This window comes from Acipenser ruthenus, chromosome 34 (genome assembly GCF_902713425.1).
Source record: "Acipenser ruthenus chromosome 34, fAciRut3.2 maternal haplotype, whole genome shotgun sequence".
Lineage (NCBI taxonomy): Eukaryota > Metazoa > Chordata > Actinopteri > Acipenseriformes > Acipenseridae > Acipenser > Acipenser ruthenus.
In genome coordinates, this window is record NC_081222.1 from 2,595,520 (window position 1) to 2,618,110 (window position 22,591).

The 22,591-nt window shown below is 41.0% G+C and overlaps 1 protein-coding gene across 2 annotated transcripts in view; it reads left to right on the forward strand.

Annotated features, from left to right (window-relative positions):
* The window catches only part of LOC117970876 (collagen alpha-1(XI) chain-like), a 133,857-nt gene extending 129,874 nt beyond the window's left edge, over positions 1-3,983 (forward strand). For both annotated transcript variants that reach the window (XM_059007210.1, XM_059007211.1), the window contains 3 exons: positions 206-274; positions 1,054-1,287; positions 1,984-3,983. In XM_059007210.1, the coding sequence (XP_058863193.1) occupies positions 206-274; positions 1,054-1,287; positions 1,984-2,130 (450 nt within the window). In that variant the 3' untranslated portion in view covers positions 2,131-3,983. The remainder of the gene's footprint in view (positions 1-205; positions 275-1,053; positions 1,288-1,983) is intronic.
* Positions 3,984-22,591: the final 18,608 nt, after the last annotated feature.

The window sequence follows — 22,591 nt, forward strand, 5'->3', positions numbered from 1 at the left end:
GTTTCTTTAGAGGTTGCACAAAAAACGATGAAAATTTGCACATGCCTATTTTATTTACTGAAAGCGAATACAGGTTTTAATCTCGGAACCCATTTCTTTGGTTTCGATGATGCACAGGCAGCTGTTCTACGTGCTGTGTGGTTGCTAATACTCCCCGCATCTCATTTAAGATGTTAAACATGTGCTTCCTCCCTTTCTTGAACAGGTTAAGCTCGCCGCCTGGAACAAAGAGAAGCAAGGAAGCTGGTTTAGTGATTTTAAACGTGGTAAAAAGGTAAGCAGCGAGCCTGAGTAACTCGCACAGAAATATCACTTCCCACCTGATTATATAAGCAGGGCACTGCATGGAATCCATGTCACTTGCAGGAGATGTTCTTCTGTTGTTGGCCCAACGTCTTTGTTTGCTGGAACCTTCCTGTAGGCACGAATACGCACTTGTTTAGGAATCCGATCGTTTCATGCAACGAGTCATCTCACGTTTTTGATTCTTGTGAATCTACAGCTGTGGCCACGCGTTTTGCATCACCTAAAATTTTAGGATTGAGCTACATAAACATAATTTAGGTATTTTATTTAACATCATGTAATCAAAGAAACTACAAAATTACATTGCATAAGTCTACCGGAAACCATAATAGTAATACAGTATTTCATGTTAGATTTCATTTTTTTTTTTTATCAATTTGTCAATTTTTCATGAAGTATATGGGGAAAACTACAAATCGGTATGTAATTCAATATGTTAACGTAACATTATTCAGCAGGTTTCATTCAACCTTGATGAAGCAAAATTTGTTAATTCTATAGGGTGATGCAAAACTTTTGACCATAGCTTTCTGGGTGCTTTGTAAAACACACTCAAGGTCAGAACGGCCAGTCAGCCCAGTAGGGTATCAGCTTGTATCAAACAGACCGCTGTCTGGTATTCTATATATGAGCAAACCTGCCATTATACATTGTCGTGGTTCTCTCCCAAGCAGAGACAACCGCACTTGTATGCCTTTTCCCTCGATTTGTTGCCATGCTTTTTAAACCTCAGTTTCCTGTCTCCAGTTCTACTACATTGACTCCGACGGGAATCCAGTCCAGGTGGTCCAGATGACCTTCCTGAAACTGCTGAGCGCCACGGCACGCCAAACCTTCACCTACAACTGCCAGAAATCCGCCGGCTGGTATGACTCTACCTCCAACAGCTACGACAAATCCCTGCGTTTCCTGGGGGCCAACGATGAGGAGCTGTCCTACACCAAGACACCCTTCATCAGTGCACTCTACGACGGCTGTGAGGTAGGCTTACACTCTTTGGTTCCAGCATGTCCGCCCGTTGGTGCTGTCCCCTATTTTAGCTTATAGAAGGGTTCTGAACTGGTAACGGCAGAGACTGAGATAGAGAGAGGAGTCTTCTCTGGGTATCCAAAAAGGTAGCACAGGGACGGTGTAGTCCAGTCTCCATGCTTCAAGCCTGCCCTGGACTGGAGGGAGTATCCTTTCTCTTAGGGGGGTGAGGGATGCAGCAGTTGAGTCTTCATGCCTCAAGCCTGCCGTGGACTGGACGGCGCACCCTTTCTCTTGGGGGGTGAGGGAGGGAGGGAGCAGTTGAGTCTCCATGCTTCAAGCCTGCCCTGGACTGGAGGGAGCACCCTTTCTCTTAGGGGGTGAGGGAGGGAGGGAGCAGTTCAGTCTCCATGCCTCAAGCCTGCCCTGGACTGGAGGGAGCATCCTTTCTCTTAGGGGGTGAGGGAGGGGGCAGTTCAGTCTCCATGCCTCAAGACTGGAGGGAGCACTCTTTCTCCTCAGGTTTTGGCGGGTAGTACAGTCCCCAAGTTGATCCAATCCGTGGCCTACGAGTGTCAGTCTTGCTTAATTCTGTGATGTTTTATTTTTTTGGTTTTGTTTCATTTTTGTTTAGCAGAGTACAATCTACAGATTTTTGTAGAGCACAACACACTTTTAATTTTTAAAATTGTTTTCTTTTCTTTTTAGTCACGGAAAAGTAACGAAAAAACAATTCTCGAAATCGACTCTCTGAAAGTGGAGGTGCTTCCCATCAAAGACGTGGCGGTTTCAGACTTTGGGCAGTCGAGCCAGAAGTTTGGGTTTGAGGTCGGGCCCGTGTGCTTCAACGGCTAAACAGAAGAAAAGGAAAAGAAACTAAAAAAAAAAAAAAAAAACAAAGACTGTTCCGTTCCGCGATTGCCTCAAGCAATACAGTATTTATATATCGATATTTTTATTTTATCTTTTTTTTTTTTTAAATCTGTGGTGGGTTTGTTTTTTTTTGTTTTTTTTAATTCCCAAATACAAAAGATGTCAACCCAGCGAGGTTGTTGTCATGTGACTTGAAACAACCAACAAGAACCAAGCTTCCTTAAATCCGTGACTTGAAGAAATGATGTGATTGGACAATGTCCGCTTCCATGTGATCTAAAAGCCTTCATTAAAGGGAAACTCAAACAGACGCCATTGGACCATGTTAGCTGCTTATTCCATGTAGAAGTTTTTTTAGGTTTTTTTGGGAAATTAATAGTGTAAACTTTACTATGGAGCAAATGCTTTTTGTGTGTTTAAGATACATCCAGAGGGTTACGCACTGTACATAACTATTTCAAACATTTGTGTTGCAATGCAATCCCTGCGCAGATTTCATACGCAGCTTGGGCGAACCACAGAATCGAGCAATCCGATTGGCCCAGGTGTCTAGGGTGTATTATCCAATCAGGTATTGAAGCGATTCCAATTCTGCAAGCTGGTACCGTCGCTGAATGTGACTACTTTAAAACGGGGCTCCTGTTTTTTTTTTAAAAAAAGGGAAATTGTAGTTTCATGTTGCTTAATGGGTCTGTTTGTACTGTACTTTTAATATCACATTGTTAATTTTTTGAGGGATTTGTAATTTTTCCTCAACAATGGTGCTAAAATATTTTTTTTTTGAGAAAATAACGTAAGAGCATTGGAACAAGAGCGTGCTTATTTTTATTTAATTTTTTTTGTATTTTATTTTATTAAAGCCAGCCGGAAGAGGAGGTTCAAAAGAAGTGAACTCAGAAATACCACAATCCTCTTCTCCTTCGGTTTTCTTTGACACTGTTCTTTGTCAATTGAGAAAGCCGTGTTGGAACTTACCTCAAAGTGCTTTACCCTACCAATGTTATCGTTGCTTCACCAATCATGCATTCATTAGCCTATGTATGTACATAGTTATTAATATTGTGCTGGCTTTATTAAATATCGTACTTGCATTGCATTTGATACCGTATGTGTGACGCAGTCTATGGTTGGGCTACTGAATTTGTTGTAGACTACTAATTTCCAAAGTTGCAGTAGCCCATCTAAGTGCAGGACCATGCCATGGCAAGCTCACTGTCTCCCATAGACCCTGTTGTTGATGCAACAATCATTAAATACAACGGAAGCTTTGTACATAATAATATTAACTGCTCTGCCATTCAGTCAGTGCATGGGGCAAGCACTGCTGTTTTTGGATAGGTCAGTTTCCTTGCTTTATTTGATATATTGAGATTTGTTACTGTAATGTGCCTTTTAACTATCTGCACTGAAGAGGTGAAACTATTCATTGATGCAGAACCTGGGTTCATGACCCGTTATGAAAAATGCATAACCACTGTGCAGCTTCCTCGCGTCTTGAATAATGAATTTATGAGACACTTGATAAATGCAAAGGTGCTTATTGAGGTGCTACTGTTGGATTGAAATATCCTTGAATAAACTGTTAAAAGGCTTATTGCACATCTTGATATGTGTCGTGTTGTGAGCTGCAGAAGATGATGTCTGTGATCATAAGGCACTGTTCCACTTCTATTCATAGCTCAGCCCAGCTCTCCCACTTCTCTGTGCTTGCTTTCCATTGTATAGCGTATCTGTGGTACCAATTTTATATACTGTACAGTGCTTCGTTTAAAGCCGTCGCTTGAATAAAAACATGTATTTGTACAAAATTTAAATAAAAATAATCTTTATTAAAAGTTCATTGTTATTGTTGGGGACTGGGGTTGTCGTAAAAGCCAACGATTGAAGAGACAGGTTATCACTGATAAGAAAAGAATCGGGCTGTTTTTTCTACCATTTTACACCCTTGCCACTTATCACAAACTTTGTGCCCAATTCACACACCTCTTTAGCTGAAGGAAAGTGTAAGCATGTGGGGCATTTACAAGTTCATGCAGTAAATTGAGGCAATTTAGATGTATTTAGATTGAATTAACACATTATTGATTGGCTATATATCAGTGCAGTGTTATATGAAGCACAGGGGGGGACTAGACGTCCGGTTTGACCAGGACTGTCCCCTTTCTCTATCAACTGTCCCAGTGTCCCAACATTTTCCCCCCAAACTTTAAAGTTCCGGTTTGCAACAGCGCCAGACAGTGCTCCTTACCTTAATTACATAAACAATCGTCAATCATATTCAAATATGGTTCCAGAATTATATTTTTCAGACAGGTTACTATACTAAATTAAAAGCCAAGTGAGTGGGACAGTGTAAAGGACACACCTTTGTAAGGTGGTTAAGGTGCTTGCTTTGGGACTGAGAGGCAACCAGTTAAGCCCCTAACTGATGCAAGCAATTGTGCCAGAATTGTATCGACAATGCAGTCGCGGGAGAATAATTTCTGTGTCTGTGTGTGCGTGTGGTCTTTGTTTGGTTAGATGCGATACAAGTTGTAGTTTTAGAAGACATGAAATCAGACCATGTACAATGCAGAATAATAAAGGAAAATAAATTCAGAAACAGACTCCACGCTTGAAGGTTTCAATAGAAAGGACTAGTTGATCGTTACATCATTAACTATGTAGTAAATAACATCACAAACACATTCATTAATTTAAATAGAAATAAGTGAGTGTACAGTAGTTATCATGGCATCAAACAAAGTACCTAGAAGTACCTCCTGTTTGTTTTCAAACACACTTTTCCCTTGACAAAGGTAAGTTAGTCATACTGAAACGATGGGAACTTGAGCAAAAACATATATATATATAGTTTTCATCTCTACAAATCCGTAACTATTGCAGAGTAGAGTTGCGGGACAGAGATGTGAATGGACTTGTTGATCTGAGACAGTAGCTGCAGAAGCAGCAGTGTTATTCAATAAAGGCAATTATAATAAAACAATGTACCCTGTATGTGTAATGGAAAACTGCTGAAAAACAGAATAACGCTTCTTGACACTTCAAAATTTGCCTGTTTTTTTGGGGGGTGGATAGGGGGGGAGGCCTCATTGAATTACTTTAGCAAATCGCCTGATTTCAGCTCCTTTCAGTTGAAACTAAGAAAACTGCCAGACGCAATCTCTTTCTGTTCTTCCTTATAGATGATTACTGTGATATTGTAAAAACCCCAGCAAAATGCAGTAAAGCATAATGTAGTAGGATAGGCGATCATTGGATAGCATGGTAAAGCACAGAGGAGTGTGGGTTAGGGTTAGGGTTAGGGTAGGATAGAATAGCATTGGATAGCATGGTAAAGCACAGAGGAGTGTGTATGTATATGGCTGGTTTATATGGCTGGCAGATGTATATGGCTGGTTTCACAGACCCTGATTAGGACTAACCTTGGACTACCCACTGTCGGTAAGGTGGCCTTTAGTGTGGTGGCATGATAACTAGCCTTCACCTTTTCAAAGTCTGGCTGCTGCACAATGACATGCGGTGTGTTTAAATGCGAGGTGAGAGAATGGATTTGTTTTAAAGGCGTGGTTATTAAACCCTTAAATCAGTTTGGTAATCTTTAATACACTGCATCATTTGGCTGAACCCTCCACTCTCTCCCTCTCTCGATGCCTGGAAATCTCACAAGCTGAATAGAACAGCACCTGTCTCCACCATGCCTGACTACAGCCTACGTCTCACCTTATTGGAGCACTAACACCTAGCCTTGACCAGCGCCCATGTCAAATCTAAACTAGTGAGCACTTTCTGGGCAGAAGCATTTGTTCCTGGCGATGACCTGCTTTTATAATCAAGGCAGAGCCTCTTCATAATCATAATACTTATGTTGTTTGACGATCATGACAGGCTGCTGCGCACACTGCAGCCTTAATGAGCCAACGAGGGTTGATGACAAGGAGAGACTTGACAGCGATGAATGGGAGCTGAGTGAATATTTGGCAAAGAAAATGAACACACAAAGAGCGAGAACCTAGATGCTTGAAATACAAATGCTGGCCCTTGATACAGTACAGTGGTTCAATTACATCAAGGAGCTGAATAAATATGCACAAAATATGCTCTCTCCATTCAAGAAATTTCATGCAAGGGTACATGTAGCTCAGCTTGCAAACGTCTTTACTGATTTCTTAAGTAAATGGGTTTGAACGCTTCTGTAATGGGTTCTTTATACTTTTTCCTTCATTTTATTCTTTTTTGAAAATCATTTTGAATACTAAAGCTTTTTTGTTTTGTTTTACCAAAGCTCTCCCTGTCTTAAATTCATTGCTGCTTTTAGATGCTGTTGGTGTCAAATTCATTTTTCAAGTTCCACCCCCAGTCACATTTATACAGCATGGTAAGTGGACATCAGTGTGAAGCACTATGGTTAGTGGCTGATGAGTATACGTCTAGTTACTTCAGAGATATGTTTTGTCATTCATATTATTATTATTATTATTATTAGTATTATTATTTATTTCTTAGCGACACCCTTACCCAGGGCGACTTACAGTTGTATACAAAAAATACATATCAAGAATTACAATACAATTAAGAGCAAGATACAAAATACAATGACTTCAGTCCTAATAAGAGCAAATACAAAACACAGTACGATTTGATATCGGGGTGGCTCATGAGCAGATAACAGTGTTGATAGTTATATCAGGGTTAGATATGAGTGCAGGTGAAATACAAAATACCAGAGAAGGTTAAGTGCAGGATTAAATACAATAAAATAGGGAGCAGATACATGCAAGTTAAAGTGCATTAAAAGCAGTGCTATATTGTCCAGAAGGGAAGAGTTGAGTTTTACTGGTGTTGTCTGAAGAGGTGTGCCTTGAGGAGGCGCCGGAAGGTGGTCAGGGACTGGGCAGTCTTGACATCCGTAGGAAGGTCGTTCCACCACTGCGGAGCGAGGGTGGAGAAGGAGCGGGCACCGGAGGCAGAGGAGCATAGAGGAGGTACAGCCAGTCTTCTAGTGCAGGAGGAGCGGAGAGGTCAGGTGGGGGTGTAGGGAGAGATTTATATTCTTATTTGAATATATATATATATATTTGTATTCCTATGAGAATGCCTGCTAGAGTACATAGCAAAAATATGCATTTTCTATATAATTAGTGTAAAAATAAATGCCGACTAACTGTCACTGATTTTGCAAACTTAGCGGTTGGTCTGCAGTTGTTTGATCATTTGTCAGTTCCTGTTTCTGCCCGTTTGGTCCCTTTTTGGACAGCATGGAAACGATCATGTATTGATGCAGAGACTCTGTACAAGATGAATAATCCAATTCATTGGAATTGAAATCTTGATCTCTACAGTACGGTGCAGCCCAGTTGCATACACCTGCGAGGGAGTGGTTGGTATTGAAGTTCTTGTTGTCTTCTAACAATGTCTCCCAATAATTCCAATACGGAACGCACCCGGCTTGCCTGGATCATTCCTTTTCACAGTGCACAACAGTGGTCCAATTTTATGCTTTTTTTTTTCTTCTGCTGACATTTATGAAAAATGAATCACATGACTGAAATAGCGCTGCTAATTAAAAGACGTGATTCTGGCTCGGGGGCATGAGAAGCTCACAGTGTGAGAAGGCCAGTCACAACGGCTTAGCTATCGTCTCCGCTTCGTTTCAGGGGGTGTTGACTGTCCAACATCACATCATTTTCTTTGTTAAAATCACTTGCATGCAATGCAGTTCTATTCGTTTTGCTTCAGACGTGCGTGCATTTCTTACTCATTGTATTAATGTATATATATTTATTTTCGAATTAAAAGTCAAGTACAGGTATTGATGTTTGTGTCTGGTGTGCAGTGGTGTCAATGCAAGCAGTGCAGGCAGGTCGGTGGGCTGTTTGAAAATCTAAAATGTTGGAATAGGGTGCACTGATTATTATTATTATTATTATTATTATTATTTATTTATTAACAGACGCCCTTATCCAGGGCGACTTACAATTGTTACAAGATATCACATTATTTCACATTATACAGATATCACATTATTTTACATACAATTACCCATTTATACAGTTGGGTTTTTACTGGAGCAATCTAGGTAAAGTACCTTGCTCAAGGGTACAGCAGCAGTGTCCCCCACTGGGGATTGAACCCACAACCCTCCGGTCAAGAGTCCAGAGCCCTAATCACTACTCCACACTGCTGCGTCCATTTAAAAGGTTTCCATAGTAGCAGTAGGTCCGGTTTTTACATTGGTATCTCACTATGTAATTCTGATTGTGGTCTGGAATCACAGTACATAGGGCTAGCAGTGTGCATTCCCTTATAAAAGTTTCCCATAGTAAAAGCACAGCAAAGTGTCATAAAGCACAGTGAAAGCATGGTAAAGCATAAGTAAGCATTGTAAAGACCAGTACCGTCCATGATATACTATATGGTAAATGCATTGTATAACCATAGGAAAAGCATGGGAAAACTACAAAAACTACAGTGGTAAAGGTTTGGTTCGTGCACACTAGTTCATCCTTGCAGTATCACTGTACCATCAGTACCGGACAATGTGCTACCGTTTCTACAACACTGCAGTTTTTCTATTGTCTGTTATGCTGCCATTGCTGGTGATACGGTGGCTGGCTAGTACTGTAATTAAATGGTGCTTGTACATGCTAATACACTGTTTATAATGGGATCCCAAGATCTTTCTCAGACTTTTCAAGAATGTGCATTTACAGACTACAATGTGTTACACTGCTCTCATCTCCACAGGCATATGTTTACAAGAGCATCAGCAGCAAGGAGTGGATTTCAAAAGCTACTTGTCAGCTAGCCCTTCTTATTGCTAAAGCTATCCGTAGGGTTTGATTGCCTGTTAATTGCAAATAAAAACACCCCTAACTATACAAGAAAAGCACAATAAAAACCCACAATGGTCCTGGTAGACAAAGTTCAGACAGCTAGAAGTAAATAGAGGACCAAGAGTGGCTGTGCTGGTCTTATATATATATTTCTTGCAAGTCCTAGTTTCATTTTTGTAAAGTTGCCTTACAAAGCTACAGTAATTAGCCATATTCAAAAAGTGATTATATTTTGGTATAAGTGACACATATACCCACCCAACATCTACCAAATAAATATACTAAGTGTTTGCACAATGAATTCCTGTCCAATATATGTGAATCCTTAGCAGGTCATTGTCGGATCAGTGGTTTTGGTTCTTGGTCAATGGTACTTTAAGAGAAGCGAAAACTGAGGCTACTTTGACCCATTTGTAATTAACAGATTTACGTCAAACACCATATGAACCAAGTTTGTACCGAGCTGATTAATTAAAAAAAAATATCCAAATCCGAGGGGCAGGGGCTGCCAGAACCAGCAAGGAGCTGGGGCAGGGGCTGCCGGAGCCAGCCTGGAGCTGAAGCAGGGGTTGCTGGAGCTGGAGCAGGGGCTGCCGAGGCCAGCCTGGAGCTGGGGCAGGGGCTGCCGGAGCCAGCCTGGAGCTGGAGCAGGGGCTGCTGGAGCTGGAGCAGGGGCTGCCGGAGCCAGCCTGGAGCTGGAGCAGGGGCTGCCGGAGCTGGAGCAGGGGCTGCCGGAGCCAGCCTGGAGCTGGGGCAGGGGCTGTCGGAGCCAGCCTGGAGCTGGGGCAGGAGCTGCCGGAGCCAGCCTGGAGGAGGCAGGGGCTGCCGGAGCCAGCCTGGAGCTGGGCCAGGGGCTGCCGGAGCCAGCATGGAGCTGGAGCAGGGGCTGCCGGAGCCAGCCTGGAGCTGAAGCAGGGGCTGCTGGAGCTGGAGCAGGGGCTTCCGGAGCCAGCCTGGAGTTGAAGCAGGGGCTGCCGGGGCCAGCCTGGAGCTGGGGCAGGGGCTGCCAGAGCCAGCCTGGAGCCACTCCGTAGATGGAGCTAGCGAAACCGGAGCACGGCCAACCCTACAATACACTCCGGCTATAACCAGTTATATACAAGCACATTCAAAAAAGACTTGGAAGAATCCAACGTATCACCCTGCCTAATGTCAGCCAGAATAGAGTTCCACAAGCGAGGAGCACAACAGCAAAAAAGCTCTGGCTCCAGGTGATTTAAGACGAGTATTCAGGAGAACTATAATGAAATGAAATGAAATTTGTAATGAAATTAGACAAACCATTCAACAAGAATCCTTCATCAGTGCCTTTTAATTTTGTCGGTTAGGAACACACTAAGGATCTTTATATATTTGGAGGCACAGAGTGAGTTACTGAGTTTCATTGCAATGGGTTTTAAAAACATGTTAATCTAATATGCAAATGACACGTAACACCAAAATTCTTACCAAATTAACCCCTTAAGTGCCATTGTTCTCACTTGAGCACGGCTACTTTTTTAACTGGCAGCATCTACCTGTTCATTTTAACTATATTTAGAACTTACTCTAATTTTAATCAAAGAAATGTATCTGGTACTTAATGGGTTAAATTAATATATGTTGTGGTGTTTTTTTAAATTTCTTATCTATGTCATGTACTCTGCATCTATGGCCAACAGTTTAACAGTTTTGCATCTAGAATTTTAGGACTCAGACAAAATATTATATATATAATTTAGATCTTATTTAACATCATTTAATCAAAGAAACTACAAAATGACATTGTAAAAGTCTACCGGAAATCATAATAGTAGTACATTAGTATTTCATGTTATATTTTAAAATTTAATTTTTGTCAGTTTTTCGTTAAGCATGTGGAAAACTACAAAGCGGTATGCAATTAAACATGTTTACATAACATTATTCAGGAGGTTTCATTCAACGTTAAGCAGCAAAATGACTTAATTCTATAGGGTGATGGTCAAAACTTTTGACCGTAGCTGTTCAGGACGCTTTGTAAGACACACTCAAGGTCAGAACCCAGTAGGGTATCAGCTTGTATCAAACAGACCCCTGTCAGGTATTCTATATATAGGAGCACACCTGCCATTATCCATCCACAGCTGTTCTGTGGGTCCACCCTCACCTTTCCTGAGTAAGAAAATCTAATGAAAAAAGAAGAAAAAAGATAATTAACATTCACATCACTGCATCGCGGCCGCTATGATTCACACATAATCCCAGCAGCAGATGTCTGGATATGAATTCTCGTTTCACACCAAATTCTCTCTGGTCTTCCACAAGGGGAACAAGGAGTCATTCGTTCTGTCAAGTTGTGAGTGCCAAACCTAAGATACTTTCTACCTGCTAACATCACAACCACATCTCAACACCAGCCCTTGCTCTCTCCTTTCCTTTAATAAACTGTGGGTGAAGCAATTAAAACCTAACATGACAGTCTTTCCCTTTATAATAAGCTCAGGAAAATGGCAGGCGATCCATCTTCCTGCTTATTAACTGTGCGAAGTGTAATTTGTAATTCGATTTGCTTAATTATAACTGGAAGGAAGACTTTTCTCACACCGTGACCTTTTTGTTTGTTTGTTCTCTCGCAGTTTTGTCAGTGTAATTCTCACTTGACTGCTGCAGTTGGACCTGCCAGCTAGCATTGAAAACAAATAAACCTGCTTAAAAAAGGAAAAATAATTCTCGTTTTTGAAAGTGTTTCATCCAGCTGCAAGGCTGTTTTAAAAGTTCTAAGCTTCTTGTCACAGAACCACAAATAGAGAGATGTATTATATTTTTCTCCCCTGCGACCGACACATCTATCACAACTAAATATCATCTGGTAACCTTTGTTTTCTGTTTTTCAAGATGATCACCAACTTTTTACATGTCGAACCATGTAAAAAACTGAGACAGATGTTACCAAAATGTCCCCTACCTTCCTTACCTCTCTCGTGTTCTCACAGCGCACGTTCCCTTTGTTGGGAATGTAAACCAACTGGACTGTCAACAACATCTTTTATTGGGACAACATTTTAGACTACGGAAGCTTGTACTAAATGAATGGTATCTAAGTTTGAGATCGAAGACGAAGCATTATCACAAACATTTGTAAGTTAGGATAGTGCAGCCTACAGTAATGGTGCATTTATATGTAGAGAGTGATTTGCTACATATTTGAAATGCTGCATCAAGGGCCAGTAATACGTTCCTGAGAGGCTGCATAGTAGCTACAGATCCTTGGATAAGCGTTATTTCCAAGGAAGACATATGAAATAGCTTCTTCACACCTGGGAACATATTCAGCTGCTTCTGAGAGTCTCATTAATTCCCCTTCTCAGCCACGCACGGACAGCTATCTGAGGTGACACTGATTACTAGCATGCTGGAGCCACAGTGCTACTTCTGCCTGTGAAAGGGCTGAAGCCCTTGCACATGTACATGGTGTATCTCGAACTATAGTTTATTCAAAAGTTACGTGTGTGCTACATGTGGCAAGGCTGGGGTTGGGATCCCTTTGCAATCAGGACAAGCGTGGAATGTGGCCAGGCGTTAATTGAGTATTTGATTCTCGGTTTACCCTGGCCACATGCCTTTAAAAAGGGAGCTGGAAAGCCAGTTCCTTAGTTCTACAAGCAGATACAAGCTGTCTGGGCTGTAGGATCCACACGGCTGTGTGTGGAACCAGCGCGAGCAAACAAAGCAACAAACTGCTACTCATGGAAGAACGCTGGGAGGCAGAGCAGTGCAGGTTAGCCTGGGACAACTAGTTAAGGAGCACTGGTATTGGTTCAATAATTAAGGAGTGCTGGTATTTCGATACAGCTATGGCCAAAAGTTTTGCATCACCTAGAATTTTAGAATTGACACATTAAAAAAAAACACACACACAACACTATGAACATAATTTAGATCTTTTAACATCATGTAAGAACATAAGAAAGTTTACAAACGAGAGGAGGCCATTCAGCCCATCTTGCTCGTTTGGTTGTTAGTAGCTTATTGATCCCAGAATCTCATCAAGCAGCTTCTTGAAGGATCCCAGGGTGTCAGCTTCAGCAACATTACTGGGGAGTTGGTTCCAGACCCTCACAATTCTCTGTGTAAAAAAGTGCCTCCTATTTTCTGTTCTGAATGCCCCTTTATTTTGAATGTTTGAATTAGATCGCCGCGTAGTCTTTTTTGTTCAAGACTGAATAGATTCAATTCTTTTAGCCTGTCTGCATACAACATGCCTTTTAAGCCCGGGATAATTTTGGTTGCTCTTCTTTGCACTCTTTCTAGAGCAGCAATATCCTTTTTGTAACAAGGTGACCAGAACTGAACACAATATTCTAGGTGAGGTCTTACTAATGCATTGTAAAGTTTTAACATTACTTCTCTTGATTTAAATTCAACACTTCTCACAATATATCCAAGCATCTTGTTGGCCTTTTTTATAGCTTCCCCACATTGTCTAGATGAAGAGTCAACATAAACTCCTAGGTCTTTTTCATAGTTCCCTTCTTCAATTTCAGTATCTCCCATATGATATTTATAATGCACATTTTTATTGCCTGCATGCAATACTCTACACTTTTCTCTATAGCATGCTCCTATTATTATGCCCTTTGAATTTTTGTCCATTATTCTGACCAATATTGATTCTGCATTGTTTTCTTTGTCCTGATTTAACACCTGGGCTTCAAGACTATTTCTTATGTATAGCGCTACCCCCCCGCCTCTTCTGTTCTGCCTGTCTTTCTTATACAGTGTGTACCCACTAATATTATTTTCGTCTCCATCACTCTCAGACAACCAAGTTTCTGTAACACCTATCACATTGTAGTTACTTGTTAGTGCAGTAGCTTCAAGTTCTAACATTTTGTTTCTGAGACTTCTAGCATTAAGATAAATACATTTAATAGTTGTCTTACCTGAGTTGTTGCCCTTGTTTTGATGTGGTCTCCCTTCTGTTTTTTTTGTTTTCTCCCCCCTTCCTTTCTAGTTTAAATGCTTCTGGACCTCCTCAAGGATCCTTTCTCCGAGTAGATTGGTTCCCTTTCTGTTTAAGTGCAGTCCGTCCCACCTATATAGATCAAAGAAACTACAAAATGATATCGCAAAAAGTCTACTGGAAGCTAGAATAGTGAAAGGAATGTTTCATGTTAGATTTAAAAATGTCGAAAAGCTAAATTAGTTCATTCTATAGGGTGATTCAAAACTTTTGGCCATAGCTGTACCTCTGTGTCACTCTACATAAATAAATTGGTATTGGAATCCCAGACCCCACTGATCACAGGAATCTTATCTTATCTAAAGCAATGGCTGGTTTCACAGACCCAGATTAGCGCTGCCATCGCACTGATCCCAGGAAGGCAGTCCAAGACTAGTGCTGACCGGGGTCTGTGAAACCAGCCGTAACTTAACAAGGACTAGTCCCAGAATCGTGTCTAATCAGAGGTCTGTGAAACTAGTCGTTTTTGTCCATGCCTTTTGGTGTTCGCGCAGCGTAGCAGTCAGTAAATTAGAGTTCTCTACGCAGCTTTTAGAAAAGGGGGTGAATTGAATTTATTTCTGCGACAACCCAACCCGACGAGTTGCACCTTCCTGCACACCTTGCGAACGCAATCCATCAAGCTTTCAATTTACCTCTCATTCATCTCCTTCCGTCTGGGGTCTAGGCTGCGTTCTGTCAGATGGGCTCTGGGTCAATCAATTACGAGGCCTGACTGGCACTCAATCAATCCCTGGGAGAATCAGACAGCCCGATTCCATCCAACACCTTGTTCCCGTGTGACGGCTATAAATCACCACCCTCGCTATCAGTAAAGCTCTTGTAAATGTTGACAAACAAGCCTGTGAGCCTTAGCCCCAAGCACTGTCATGTTTTCGGAGAGCTGCAGGAGTCATTCTAAGGTTGTTATCTTTATTTGTTCCAACAGACAACGAAAGGACTGAGGAGTGACGATTTGTTTGTAACGGCTCTTTTTTAAAAATTCAACAGACCTTAGGACTAAGACAAAAACCAACAGTGAAATGCTGTGTTTTCCAATGTCTGTGCTTGTTTGTTTGCTTTACAATCATTGTAGAGATTGTAATGATATGTCAATGACATATTAGCAAGAACCATTCACAAAACACAGCATTTCCAGGACCGGCATTCTGCTTGGATGCACGGACCACAAAAGTAATTTGCACTCAGAAAAAATGTACTGCGAGGGTTATGCAACGGCCTTGATACAGCAGCCAACTGAATCGGTGCTATTGCACTTCAAAGTTTGTGCGTGCAAACCTTTGTGATCACATTTCAAAACGTAACACATGCAAATGTTACTGCTATAATACCATTCTACTATAATAATGTTCCGAACCATTGCACACAGAAGCACCTGTCCACAGAGCACCTACTACTGTATCAACCCTCACTGTCTCGTCCGCGTGTTTAATCAGTCAGCATAACTGTTTCTTTCTATTTCAAGAAGTCTAGTTTCTGGGTTCATCTCCTTATTGTCCTGCTTCTAATAGGAGTTACCGTCTGTGACACACATTCTCTGTTTGTATTATTCCCTGCTACTGCTGCAGAACAATCCTGATTTCCTGCCATTTCTTAATCCTGCTCTGTACATACATACTGCTCTGGCAGTCATTAGCCCTTTAGACGTGTTTCCTTTCTTGTGTCTTATATTGTGAACTTCATGACAAGTTTACATAGGATTGAAACAAGACTCCCACTGCATAGCCGTTTGATCCATTCCTGGTTTTGCTTTGCGTTTAAGAACACTTGAGCTTGTTACCTATACACTGTGGCTAAAAAAGCGTGTAGTAAAACCAGGAATGGGTGAAACTGCAATGCAATAGGAGTCTAATTCCCAGGTGCCATACCTCGCTGTGCTTTACAATGCTGACTTACTTTACCATCCTTTCAGTGTGGTTTATTACACTTTGCTGTGCTTTTACTATGGGGAACTTTTAACCACTGTAATTCCTGGATACAGTAGCAGATGCAGTTCTTTCCTAGCAAACAGGATCATAGTAAAACCTGGAATGGGTAAAATTGCTATGCAATAGGAGTCTTACTTAATACCACCACCCTTGAACTCAGAAACTACTCAGACCTCTTTAAAGACAACCGGATTAATAGAAAGTTAAAGGGCAGAGGTAATTAGACACGCCACAGTTTAGATCAGTCCTACGTCTTTGGCTAAAAGAGTCATACCGATCTAGAGGCATCAAATCAACCAAAAAAAAAAAATCACAAACAAAATAAAGACTGCTTAACCAGATTACAGTGCACACTGCTTCAGTACAACTTTTTTTTCATGTTTATACACACACACAACATCATTTGTTTTTTACATTCCGACTTGCTTCAACCACCTCTTAAATCAAGAGACACACTGTGGAGTTCAGTGGGCCATGTATTACCCAAGAGCCATCAGTTGGACAACCCTTGTACAAATTACAATACAATAGAAATGTATTTTATATAGCGCCCTTCACGCCAGTTAAAAACAAAACAAAGAGCTCCAGCTACAACCAGTTATATAAAAAGCACATTCAAAATGGTACGTTCTCAATTTAGACTTAAAAGAATCCAATGTTTCAACCTGCCTAATGTCAACCAGAATAAAACGAGGAGCACCACAGCAAAAAGCTCCAATTGATTTAAGACAACTTTTTTTTTTGGATCAACTAAGAGTTCTGCATTTTCTGATCTCAAGGAGCGAATAGGAATATACAGTATACTGCAGATCACTAATTTCTCACCGACCCTATCTCAAAGAGTGCCATATACAAAACACTGTTATCTGCTCCGTTATTGAATCGTATTTTGTCATACTTGTACTTGCTAGAACCAAAGTCATTGTATTTTATCTTGCTCTTAATTGTATTATTACTTGTACTGTGATTCTTGAAATGTATTTTTGTTTACGACTGTAAGTCGCCCTGGATAAGGGTGTCTGCTAAGAAATAAATAATAATAATAATAATAATTGTGAAAAGCCTAGCGATAGCATGGTACTGTAAAGCAGAATTATTGTGATTAGTTACCATGGTTATCCAAGGGTACCAGTACTTTAAACATTAACATTATCTGGGACGCTCTTGTGAAAGACATGTTGCAACTCAAGAGAGTTAATCCTGGCGTGAATGAAACAAACCCCAAACAAGGTGGCGGTATGGCTGCTGTATCGAGTTAGCAGATCATGACGTGTGCAGGCGCCACGCTCATTAACGATGGTAAGGCATTATGGGATGCGTGATTGCTCTACTTGGATACTCCAGGAATCACTGCAGTAGGGTCATTGATCAATCACAGCTCTAAGGCCCCATCGCGGGTTAGAAAAGCGTCAGCCGCCTCTCATGGAAAGTTAAATGTCAAGACTTTGCCTAATTAGATGCTAAAGGGATAGTCAATACTTGGGTGAGGAGGACAGTGAATCGAATGATGCATTTGTACACTCATTTGGCATCTGCTGTTACACTTCTCTGTAAATTACCATATCCCCTTCAGTCATTGCGTGCACACTTGCACCATGTTAAGTTTCCTATCTATGTCTCTACTTTATAATGCATGTATTTTTTTTTCTTCAAAGTTATGGCAGGGGGCAACTTCTCAAACTTCACGGAGTTCACACAAGCTGTTTTTAAAATTTCTAAAAATGTAATAAATTGGTGACCGAAGGGGATATTGCCCATAACCAATAAAACGCTGAATAGTGCTGAATTTAAAAATACTAAAAAGAAACGTTTTGACTGAAAGCATTTTTCAGCGTCTTCTTCGTCATTACCATATTGCTTACCATGGTTTTCATGATAATGCTTTACTATGCTTCGCTGCCCTTCATAAATAATGCCCGACAAAATCCAATTGTCTTTTCTACTTAGGTGGCCTGGCTCCAAAGTGCCCATAAAGGATGGTTTGAAACTTTGAAACCACTATATTAACAATGGCAGAGCACTGGCACAGCACTAGCAATAAAATGGGTTTCAAACACAAATTCCAAACATCAATTGCAAGCAGCCTGAGAAACGCCTTCTTAAAAATAGTCTCATACACAAAATACATTTTTTTTCGGTTTAATATAAAGGCATTAATAACCTCTGCAACAGTGAGTACCTGTTCGGTAATTGACCCCGTCTCGTTAAGTGAGCTCTGGCCACTTCACTCAATTATCTAGCAGGTAATGACCGCTGTGCCGGACGCTAGTGCTTAAACGAGATACTTTGCAATCCCATCGACCTTCTGAAAGCAGCAGGAAGCCCAGACGCCAGAGAAACTGCTGTGACGTCGGAGATAGTAAATCACAAACTACGTGTGGATGTTAGCTGGACTACAGCTCTGGCCAAAAGTTTTGCATTACCCAACAGAATGAACAAATTTTGCTGCATAAAGTCTTATGAAACCTGCTGAATAATGTTACGTTAACGTATTGAATTACAATACCGTTTTGTAGTTTTCCATATACTTAACGAAAAATGTGACATTTCAAAATCTAACATGAAATACTGTACTGCTATTATGGCTTGTTTTGTTTACCAGCCAGTAGCGATTACATTATCACTCCTCTAACCCCCCACACACAAACACACACATAAGAAATATCCTTCCAGTGTGCCACTCTGACAGATGTTGCGCATGATAAAGCAGTTGTGTTCAGTAGAAAATTACAGACATTTCTGAATTAGATGAGGGTCTGTGACAACGTGTTGACTATTGAATCGTTTTATAACAAAACAGCAGCAATCATTTAATACAAAATGTGAAATTTTACACACAACAGCTGCAGAATGCTTTCCCCAGACTTTTCTATTTTTTTGTTTGTTTACAGTATGTAGTTAGACACTAATTACCTGCTGAGAGAAACAGCTGCATAATCGCTAGGTGGGTCAGATAATGCCTATTTTGTCTATTTCTGTATTTTTTATGTTCTCGTTAAACATTAAGCACCCTGCTGTCAGAGCTGATAAAAACTAAACGATACATGTGGGATTTACAAAGTCCCTGAGTGGTTTTAAAGAGCTAGCTGGTGACATCCAGGGAGCTGTTACAAATATCTACAGCCATTGAAATAAGTGTGTCAGTATCGTACTCTCCCTGAAGGGTGTGAGAAACATATTGAGCATCATTCCTGGTTTTACTGCGAGCTTGACTAGCCCCCGTGACGAGGTAACAAGCTCAGGGGTTTTACTGTTAGGCTCACAGTAAAACCTGTGCCGGCTCAAAATGCTATGCTACAAAAGTCTTCCTTCCAAGCCTGAATACAGTTTGGTGTGCATGGCTGTGTAAATGTAGAGGAATCAGAGTGTGACACACAGACAGCATCTTCGTATATCCCTGTTTTTGGTTATAAATGAAGTTTTTCTTGGGATATATTAATAAAGGTCAAATTAACTGTTGAGTTTTAATGTACTTGCAGGGATGGAAATAAGACTCCCATAGCAGTTTCACCCATTCCAGGCTTTGTTTGTCTAATTAAACTCGTAGTAAAACCAGGAATGGATCAAACTGCTATGCAGTGGGAGTCTTATTTCCTCTCCTGGTCTTGTCAGTGTGCACGTCCTTTAAAAACAAGCCAAGCTGGGACAGGGTTAAGAAATATTTGCAGCTGAAGTTTACCAACCCATGTTGGATTTAAAACACCAGAATGCGTTCATGATGATGTATTCGTCTTTTGGTTTTGTTGTAAAGGAAAAAACAAAACAAAAAAAAAACAAAAAAGAAAAAAAACGCTGTGCTGAGCTTCAGGCCTTAACTATGATAAATACTTGGAGTATAAATATCAATCAAGTGAGGAGAAAATTGAGATTAAACTATCTATCTAAGTGCAGCTCGACTCATAAAGGAAAGAAGACGAATGAGTTTATCCCACTAATCGTTTCTTACTCATATCATTCTGATGGCAGCTGGAAATTAAATCTAGACTTTGAGCGTTAACAGTTCACTGACAGCACTGGTAGTGATACAAAAAGAATCAAACACTAACTGTATACAGTACCAGCAGATTTGATTGTGACCTTTCAGTATCCTCCTGGTATTATGGGGCAGCAGTTTGGAGTAGTGGTTAGGGCTCTGGACTCTTGACCAGAAGGTTGTGGGTTCAATCCCCAGTGGGGGACACTGCTGTTGTACCCTTGAGCAAGGTACTTGTGGCAATGCGCCCCGCCCCTGTGTGCATTTGTGTGTTCTGTGTTGTATGTTGCGTGCGTGTGTGTGTTAATGTTGGTGTATAGTCATTGGTACACGGGATATAAACGGGTCTGTGTTTCACGTGTATTTAAAAAGTGTAGATTTGTATTTAGGCACGAGGAGAGCACAAATCACTTCACGTGCTGGTTAAATGTAATATGTGAGCACGGGGTTGCACAGAATTAATTCACGTGCTGGGATTCAAGTGAATAATTAATTAGTAATTGAATCCCAGCACAACAGTATATATAGAGACACATAGCATGCAGTCGGGGTTAGGTGTTCGGTGAGTGGAGAATGGGATTGGAGACGGAGGCAAAGATAATAATAAGAAGAAGAATAGTTAAGTGTTTTCACTCACCGTGTTTGTCTGTGTAGTCCGTTTTGTTTGTCTATTTATTTTGGCGTGTAGTGCCGTGTCCAGTGTTTTTGTCTGTTCCAACCTTTTATTTTCTGTTCTGTTTATTAAATGCTGAACGCGATCACGCGTTCAGCCTCACCAAAACCCCATCTCTCTGTCGTTTGTGTTCCTGTTTCTGGTCTGACGCCACCCACTCCGGCCGTCTTTGTGACAGTACTTTACCTAGATTGCTCTGTATAAATGGGTAATTGTATGTAAAAATAATGTGATATCTGTATAATGTGATATCTTGTAACAATTGTAAGTCGCCCTGGATAAATGCGTCTGCTAAGAAATAAATAATAATTATTGAAACCCTGTCACTTTGTGATCTGATCTTGACCGCTTTTAGGTAAAAGCATGGTAGCCTTCTTTTGTTTCTCTTCTCTATGGACCAGAGCTCAATTAATGCACAATGCTAATATACTGAATCACATCAAACACAGAGCGCACAAGAGAGTCAAATTAGAAGCCAGCAAAGAATGCAAATGTCATTGACCTGTCCAGTGATCGCTCCGCTAGACCTGTCCAGTGATCGTTCCACTAGACCAGGGGTGCCCAATCCTGGTCCTGGAGGGCCGGTGTCCCTCCTGGTTTTTGTTCCAACTGTACACTAAATTGCTTAATTGGACCAATTAAGCTTCTAATACGTGCTTGATTGGTCCAATTAAGTAATTTAGGGTGCAGTTGGAACAAAAGCCAGGAGGACACCGGCCCTCCAGGACCAGGATTGGGCACCCCTGCACTAGACCTTTCCAGTGATCTCTCCGCTAGACCTGTCCAGTGATCGCTCCGCTAGACCTGTCCAGTGATCGCTCCGCTAGCCTGTCCACCACCGGTTCTAACACAACTGGATCGCTTGCAGATCATAACAGCTGAAGCCTGCAGATGTGTGCTACAGCGGTCCCAATAACAGAGGCGTTCAACACTAGGCATTGTAGGCTGTTAAGACTGTTCTCTAATTATTCAGCAAGGCACTTGCACTGATGCAACAGAGCTATGTCAAATGTTTTGCATCAACCTACAGAATGAACACATGCTTCATAAAATTTGAATGAAACCTGCTGAACAATGTTACGTTAACATACTGAATTACACACCGCTTTGTAGTTTTCCCAAATACTTAAACAGATGACTGACAATTGAAAAATGTGACATTTGAAATCTAACAAGAAATACTACTGTACTATTATTATGGCTTTTTTGGCGATATCATTTGGTAGTTTTCTTTGATTAAATAAAAGATCTAAATTATGTTCATATAGTTGTTTTTTTTATGATCTCAATCCTAAAATTCTAGGTGATGCACACTAGAGCTGTACTATAGCAACTAAACAGTTTTTGCTACATCGACCTCAAATACATTAGTATCTCTCTATTTCACCCCTATTGAGACAGATTAGGGATTTGTTTGCAATCTCTACCACACTGTAGGTGCCTCACTGAGCGCTTGTTCATAAAAAGAGACTTCTGTACATGTTTTACACACTAAATCGAGAGAGACAGTGTATGATACTGAGATTCTACAGCTGCTACCAGCCTGCATTTCATTATGAAACCATGGTTTGGATAACAGGTCAGTTGGGACTATTGTACTGCATTTGTTTCATCTTCTAATTTTCTAATTCACAGCTCACAGGAGCATGTTGTTTTAAAAAAGTCCGCCCATTCAAAGAAAGTCCTTCTTGTTCACATCGATGCATTGACCGCACACCTGCAAAACCCGTGTCTTTGATCAGCAGACAGTGATTAATTCTGCCTCCTCAGCAGTACTTTGTTACTTGCTAATACAGTGTGGAGCATCAAACCCTCGCGGGGTTCAGGAGAGCCTGCATCCGATCGATAACGACCTTTCAGTGCACTCTTAATCCACTAAGACTGGTGGTGAATGCCGAGAAGAGGATTAGTGTTACTTGTCGCTTTGCAAGTACTCAGTTATTTATTACACTGGCAGTATCATAAGCTATTGCTCTTAGCCTGTGGGAGCCTTGTCAAGGGCTCATCATAAGAAATGTGTTGTCCTGTCTCTGTGTGCTATATTGGGTT